Source organism: Exserohilum turcica, assembly GCF_000359705.1.
Source record: "Exserohilum turcica Et28A unplaced genomic scaffold SETTUscaffold_20, whole genome shotgun sequence".
NCBI lineage: Eukaryota > Fungi > Ascomycota > Dothideomycetes > Pleosporales > Pleosporaceae > Exserohilum > Exserohilum turcicum.
The window spans coordinates 404,246-411,986 of record NW_007360026.1 but is presented as its reverse complement, the minus strand read 5'-3'; the positions used below and the strand labels follow the sequence as shown (position 1 = coordinate 411,986).

Here is a 7,741-nt window from a genome sequence, read left to right as displayed (position 1 = left end):
TTAAATCTCCTAGTCCACTTTGTCTGGAGCTCTGGCTGGCTCTGGACAAAGCGCGACACCCAGTTCTTGCCAACAGGTGGTGGAGGTGGATCTTGGCCGCGCGCAGCGAGTAGAGCGTCTGCCATTCGTCGCACATCGATAATATGGGGCGGAAAACCGCGCCGGTCAAGGTCTAGGATCCATTGTACGAGAGACTGCTCTTCAATAGGTAGTAGCTTTCTTTTTCTAGCGTTAGCAGTAGCTTGAGGTTGTCTACCTTGAAGGCGGTCATAAAGCGTTGAACGAGGAACATTAAATAGCTGAGCAGCTTTACGTTGACTCTTAATTTGATGTCTTTGAATTGATTGAGATGCAAGACAAAGTCTACCTTGCCTTTGAGGCGATAGAGAGCGTTGTTGTCGCGTCATAGCTGTTGTTGTGTAGAGGGTTAGGTCAAGTTTGGTGGGGTGGCCGGATGACTGGTGTGGCCGGATGACTGGTGGAACACGTTAGGGTAGGTGTCTTACATAATCCAACCCTACCCTACCCCTACCCCTACCCAGTTAACACTCAAAAGTTGAGTCACAATAGTCAAAGCGTAGGTAAATATGAGGTATAGCCTGCCTACCTAGGTTATGTAGTAAGAGCCCTAGCTGAATGTCTACGCGAGCATGAGCAACTTTTACCCAATTACCAGTCTATTCTGACTGACTACATGACGATAGTGACCGAAAACATGAATATACAGGATTTCATATGTCGTATTCAGATGGAGTAGTTAAGCTGATTTCAGGGCAATTTTCATTTCGAACCCCATGTGAAGTTTTTGAACGTTTAGAAATTTTCATTCGTTCACTCACATCGACTATCTATCCACCTACAATTCTTTAACTTCAGCCACCATATGATACAAACAACATATCCATGCTATCAATTGAAACCATCTTCTCATCCAAATAATTCCCTCTCACACACTAGGCTTCTGCTGGTTTATTCTCCCCCACTTGCTCAGCAAGCTGATCGGGACTGAGATGCCGACAGCACCAACCGTAATAGCGAACGCGACCTTGATGCCAGCCATGTATGCGACCAGAACACCATTCAGCTCATCACCTGAGAAAACCCTGTGCAGATCAGTGGCACCGGTAGCTACGACGAGAGCTGGGTTTACGCCAGCGGCAGTAGAGGCGAGTTTGTGCAGGAGCTGGTTGACGAAACCGGATTGAGCGGCAGCGACGAGAAAAGCGCCGCCGACAGTTTCGAAAACTGTACATGATTTTTCGATTAGCATGTTATCTCTCTCGAAGGAATTGGGATAAAACTTACACAAAGTAATCGCAGTCACAGAGGCCAGGTCCGTTGGCTGTGCAGTAGCTTGTACCACGATGATGGGGACCTGGAAACCTACTCCGAATCCCAATCCCGACAGGATCTGAAATCCAATCCACTTACCAGTCCCACTGCCAATATCAAGAGTGTACATTGCACCTGCGGCAACCGTCGTAATGACCGCGCTAACTGTAAGGATTGGAGTCGCAACACCGGTTTTGGAAATGGCGCCGCCAGAAAGCACAGCACCGACGCTGAACGCAATGATGAGGGGCAGATTGCGTACGCCCGAAGCCGTAGGACTGACGTTGTCGATGCTCTGAAAGTAAATGGGCAGGTAGTACAGCGGAACAAAGTAGGCGCCGCAGAAGAAAAACCCAAATAAGCCGTTTACCCAGACGTATCGGTTGCGCATCAGACGCGGTGTGAGCATCGAGCGCTCGCCTTGCCAGATCTCCAAGACGCCAAAGGCAATGAGGATAACAGCGAAGCCGACGAGAAGACCAATGACGATACCCGAGTTCCATGATTCCCTTGCACCGCCGTACTGGAGAGCGAGGATGTACGCGATTACGGCGCCCATGATGAGAACCGTACCCATGGGATCCATCTGTAGGAGCTTCTCGCCGAGGGGAGCGTCGACGGGCTTCGCGGCTTTGGGCGTCTGGAAGAATATGAAGATGGTGGCAGCGGCTAGACCGCCGATTGGGAGGTTGATGTAGAAACACCTATCGGCAAGTCAGACCAAGTTGAGCATGGCGAGATGGAAGAACAACATACCATCGCCAAGAAGCCTTATCCGTCAGTACGCCTCCAACAAGCGGCCCAGCCACAGCAGCGATACCATACGCCGCACCCAGGATACCTGTATACGTCGCCCTCTTCTTCGGCTCAGCAGCAAAGGCTACAATCGTATACGCTCCCGACCCGATACCCGCGGCACCAACACCAGCAATCGCGCGACCAACAATAAGCGTCAGCGAATTCGGTGCCACACCGCAGATCAAGCTTCCGAGCTCAAAGACAAAAATGGCCAACAGGAAGCTAATCTTGAGGGGAAAGTACTTGTACGCTTTACCCCACATGGACTGAAACCCTCCCAGCGTCATGAAGAAAGCTGAGCCGTACCACGATATGTCATCGAGGCTGCGAAAATCATCGGTGATTTTCGGAATCGCGGTCGCGACAATCGTCTGCATGGTGACGTGTCAGCATGCTATTCAGGGAAGAAAGGACGTGTGCCAATGAAGACGTACCTGGTCGAGAGAGAAGAGGAAAACACTGAGGACTAGGGCAAGGACGATAATCAAGAGCTTCGCTCCAGTTGCGTACTCGCCGGCATCCTGTGACTCTGTGGCTCCGCCTTCTTCCGCACCTGCGCTGTCTTTGCTGAGTCGAGGTTTTTCTGATTCGGGGCCGGTGCTAGATGATGAGCTGACGGATTGGTCATGGATATCTACAACTTGTTTTTCCTCGTCGCCATTTGGGTAGGACGGAGTTGTAGACATTGCGGGCTGTGTGTACGACTCAGCGCGCTACGCCTGAGATCAGTGCTATCTTCGTTCGTTCAAACTGACCTGGTGCAGTTTGAGCAGTATGAAATGCAAGTGTGAATGTTAAAGAAGGTGTTTGGATACCGAGTTTTATTGCATGCGACCGGGATGCAGCATCGCTGCGGCTTCTGAAGACGCTCTTTCAACGCCTTAAGTCCGCAATTCCGTGATATCTCCAGGTCTCGCAGTCCTCCGATAGTGGATTGTTGAGGAAAGACGGAAAACCCGACTTTCGGTCTCCGGTGGCTCCAGGTCACATGTTCTTTTCACTCAAGATGACCTGGAAAGCGGAGGCAGACTATGCATGCAATTGCAGAGTCTGTATTGAATCAGTGTGATACTATTTCAGCTTACAAAAACTTACCAGCTCTATGATCTTCCCAGTCTTCACTAGATACCAGCCTCAAATGCCGTGTGTTGATGTTAACTCCATAACACTATGCACTCACCCCAGACCGGAGCATGTCGGGGCGACCCACTCGTGCTCCGAGCAGGGGTTTTCTCCGGTCGCCAAGTCGGTGGATGTCGGGCCGGTCCAGGGTGCGTGCCCCCGAGCAGGCTAGTCCCCCGAGCGCTAACATCGGCGGATGTCGGAGGGGTTCCTCTACCCGGAACGGGGCGATCCTCCGGGAGCTATCCCTGGCGCCACAACTATAGTGGCGCCTCGACAGCGTATCAGAGTACACGTGGTCGAAGCCATGAGTTCAGTTGAGGCGCCATTGCGTTGCTTCTGCAGGGCGAAGATGACCCGCCGCAGCATTCATCCCGTTTAGCCGTGGGGTAGAAGCCAGGCTTTCACGGGACTTGAGCGCATATAGAGATTTGATACTTCAGTGGAAGATTGATGTTTGAATATTGTGATGATAGAAGGTGTCTAACAGCAAACAAATCTGCGAGATCTATACTGGTTCATGCGCAGTGCTTTGGGTATCAAGCATGCGTACGTCTATGTAGTGACTGGACTAACTTTTCTAAATCCAACCATTGAAACTGATAGTAGTAGCTTCTTCCTTACTTTGCAATCTCAACACCAGCAGAAGCACCTAGAAAGGAGTCAGTTTGTTTCAAGAGAAGGACGCAATTATTGTACTTACCCAGAGCCTTCTTGATGTCACCGTAGATTGCGAATTGACCAGCAGTCAGTCCACCGACCATGAAAAGACGGGTTGGCAGACCAGCAAAGGATCCACGAAGACCAAGCTCGCCAGCAATCTTGATGAGGCGAGAGGCGGTGCTCTCTCCAGGCAGACCCTTGGTCTTGTTAATCTTAGACAGCATAGTGTCTGCAGGCTGGGAAACAATAGCAGCAGCGAAACCAGCAAGAAGACCAGATCCCAAGTTGACAGTGGTTTGGGCACCGGAAGACATGGACTTCTTGTCAAACATGTCAAAGATGGTCTCGGCAATCTTTTCAAAGGCAACAAACTTGGTGATTGTGTAAGGGACCCTACATGCGTCTTAGCTTCGGTTCTGCTGTAATGTGCATGTCTCACAGCGTCAGTAAACTTCAGTGGGGTAACCAGCGTACTGTTTGAAAAGGATTGGGCCGAATCCAGAGTAAAAGGCACCAACACCCTCGTTTTTGAGAATCTTTCCGAATCCTCCCACTAGGCCGTTGGCGAAACCAGGTGTCGAGACAAGACGGATGCGGGTAGCCTCCAGAGGGCAGAGGGCAACTGAGGCGAAAAACTCGGCGCAACCAGCAGACACGGAGTAGACGAGCGCGCGGTTCTCGCGGGCCTTCTCAAGACCAAGGACGTCAATGGACTTTTGCTTGAAGAACTCGTAACCTCCAAACTTGAACGCTCCTTGCATAAAGTAACCAGCACAGGTAGGGCCAAAGCCAGTTGCAAGAGCGCCAACACCTTCATTTTGGATAACCTGACGGAAACCGCCAATCATGCCACGGTTGTACGTGGCAGGGTCGAGCTGGATCCTGGTCTTTACACTATGGAGAAGTGTCAGCGGATAGAGGCCGGGCCGCAACTGCTTGAGCAAGAGCCGTACACGTCGACTGGAGTAAATGCACCGTGGGTTATGGAACAACCCATGGCACCTGCAAGAGCAAAACGAGAGTAAAGGTCAAAGCCTTGGGGTTTGGTAACCACCACCTGCTGGGCGGTGGCAGCAGGAGCAACAGCGGCCATTGTGAAGGTGGTGTTGATTGCGTGAAGCGACACAAAAATGACAGGCGGTGACGGAGACAAAGAGTGATGGAGAGAGCAGGGGACAAGTGTTTGGGGGTTATGGGCCGCCTTAGACTAACCTGTTCGGAAGAGTGCCACCCGATAGCCAACCTTGGCAACTGGAAAACCGCTGCATTCACTCTCCAACGCGGAGGTAGCCTTAAAGCCGAGCCGCCGCAAGCTGCAAGTAATCTTTGGATCCACTCCATTGACAGCTGATGGCGACGAACGATCGCCTTGACGTCATTCGACTAACCAGCAACTGGTCATAGCCTGTATGTACTGCGGCTGTGGTGTCATGCGGCCCCTGGTCAGCCGGTTGCATGGCCAAGCCAACTCTTGGTATACCCATGCCTCAGCTCCTACGTAAGTGTCAGTACTGACATGTATCTTGCGCACTCATAATTGGCCCGCTCTCGCAAACTTTGGACATTCCATTCATAGCACACTGACATTTGAGCTGAGCTCAACACCTCAAGCCTGAGCGCAGTATGCGACACGATTAGCAGCATGCGATTGGAACCAGAGCAGCTCCAGTCACCCCATACTCTCAAGAGTGAACTCAAGTGTGCATCAGGGTCCATTTTAGCTTCAAAAAGACCAATAACATCGAGACGGCAGCTCATTGACGATTCGGACCGATTGATCGTAAATACGGTGGTCATCCTGCGCACAGCAACACCTGGTTGAAGAACCTACGAACTGAACATTACTAAACAACATCCCATACACGCTCTAAACAGACATCAAGAAACACAAGGCGGCTGGAATGTAACGCGCACAATAAAGCTACATCTGCCGATGCCAACACGGCTCCCAACAATCGCAAAGCCAAATCTCGCTGTATAAGCCCAATACGAGCAATAGCCGCAACTCCAGAATTCTTTCTCAGTACCTCAGCTACTTTGCCGTTTGTAAAAAAAATAAAAAAATACCCGCCACTGAGCAAAGACGCCCGTCACGCAAAACCAACCACCCGCAACCCAATGCAATGAAAAAAATAACGTTTTTTACCCAGATAGGCAATATGGCCCAAACGCCCATTGACGACTGCGGGCCGCGATGAATAAAACACAATGGTAAAATAACCAGAAAACAAAACCAACCAACTAACTACCCGCCGAAGCCCGCCGGGGAGATAGGTACACGACTCAGCCTGCAGCTGAAAGCCACATGCACATTACACACATTAGCTTTGAGTATCCCATTAGTGCAAAAGTAGCGCCCGCATCCCCCACAGAAATAGGCATATACATGGGTGTTTTGCGTGTGTGAAAAAGGGCTATTATGTGGGACTTTGAGTCCAGTAAACGTACTAATTAGATTGGAAACGCGTCAAAAACAACACTGCCACGCACCTGAGCACAAGCCCCCATCGGTCTGGCCTTTCACTGAAACGGTCCCAGAGATTGACGCTGGAGCTGGCAACCTTCCGCATGCAGTAATTTGGGGGGCACCGGGAATAATGTTTGGGGGCGGGCGTTGTCAGGCATGGTTTTTGTGCTGGTGGTGCGTGTGTGTGGTGGTCTAGGCGTGTGAAGATGAGGCAGGCCAGGCGAGTGCTTACCTGGCCTTGGGGGTTTAGCACCAAAGTCTGCCCCTTTGGGCATATAACGTTCTAGTTAGTTTGGCCACTGGCGCAAGCATCTCATGCTGTGGGTTCGACATATTCTGGTTATTTCGGAGCGCCAAAAAAAGAAGTTGGTGATTCCTCAGCGTCGGGCATCAGTATCAACAGCCTTACGAAAGGAGACGGGACAAATGATGTCACATGATGCCGCATCAGGCAAGGCGCGAAAGCAACCAGACCTCGCCAGACCTCGCCAGGCCTCCTCCTATTTCCCCTTGAGTTTTGGCAATCGTGTTGCACATACAAAGGCAAGTCTGGGATTACTTAAGCCCGGTAGCTGTCAGCCAAACCGCGCCAAGGCGGCTGTAGGGTGAAGCCTGCCGTGATACCCGTTCCCGCCACTATTATTATTATTATTATTCTAGTTTAACGTCCTTTTTCAGCCCAAAGGGCTATATAAGACGTGTAGGGTTTTTAGGCCTACAAGTATCTAAGTAGGTTGTTTCTAGCTACGATATTTAGAAGGGGTTTTAACTAGATAAAGGTGAGGCTCGTAGCCTATTAGTTAGTAGGTAGGGGGTGGGATAGGGTGGGGGAGGTGTATAGCTACCTGTTACAGGTATTACTCCTTGTTTTCTGTGTTTCCTTTATACTAGGCTTGTGTTCCAGCCTTTGTTTCTTGAATAAAGGTAATAGTTGCTTCTATACCCTCTTTTGTTTAAAGGAGGATAGGTAGTGATAGATCGCCTTCGCAGGCTTCTCTTAGTCCTTTCCTTTCCTCTCTATATAGATTACATCTAAATAGAATATGAGATAGGTCTTGTATAGACCTATAGTTGCAGGGGCAACTATTAGAATCCACTTTCCCTCTCTTATATAGGTAGTCCCTTAGGTAATAGTGCCCTAGTTTAAGTTAGTAGAAAGCGCTAGAAATCTCTCTTCTAGTGTTGCTAGGAATAGCGATTTGCTTTCTTATCTTCCACTTGTATTTTGCTGCGTACGTTTGTGGATTCTTGCTAGTAGCTTTTTTCCTATACTGTTCAAGTTGGCTTAGCCATTCTCTCTCTCCTAGCTGCTTAATTCGCGAGCTAGTAATAGCTAGGCTAGTTTTGCTAGTAGAAAGA

The 7,741-nt window shown here is 50.0% G+C and overlaps 2 protein-coding genes across 2 annotated transcripts; both read right to left on the bottom strand.

Moving 5' to 3' along the window:
* Positions 1 to 820: 820 nt before the first annotated feature.
* Positions 821 to 2,948, bottom strand: SETTUDRAFT_169188 (uncharacterized protein). The gene is made up of 4 exons (XM_008027839.1): positions 2,565 to 2,948; positions 2,089 to 2,501; positions 1,306 to 2,036; positions 821 to 1,245 (listed from the first exon to the last, which is right to left on the bottom strand). The coding sequence occupies exons 1-4, from the start codon at positions 2,814 to 2,816 to the stop codon at positions 947 to 949; spliced, it is 1,695 nt and encodes a 564-aa protein (XP_008026030.1). The 5' UTR covers positions 2,817 to 2,948; the 3' UTR covers positions 821 to 946.
* Positions 2,949 to 3,696: 748 nt separating this feature from the next.
* On the bottom strand, positions 3,697 to 5,056 carry SETTUDRAFT_169187 (uncharacterized protein). Its single transcript, XM_008027838.1, has 4 exons — positions 4,869 to 5,056; positions 4,390 to 4,809; positions 3,956 to 4,308; positions 3,697 to 3,904 (listed from the first exon to the last, which is right to left on the bottom strand). The coding sequence occupies exons 1-4, from the start codon at positions 5,006 to 5,008 to the stop codon at positions 3,873 to 3,875; spliced, it is 945 nt and encodes a 314-aa protein (XP_008026029.1). The 5' UTR covers positions 5,009 to 5,056; the 3' UTR covers positions 3,697 to 3,872.
* Between the last annotated feature and the right edge of the window lie 2,685 nt (positions 5,057 to 7,741).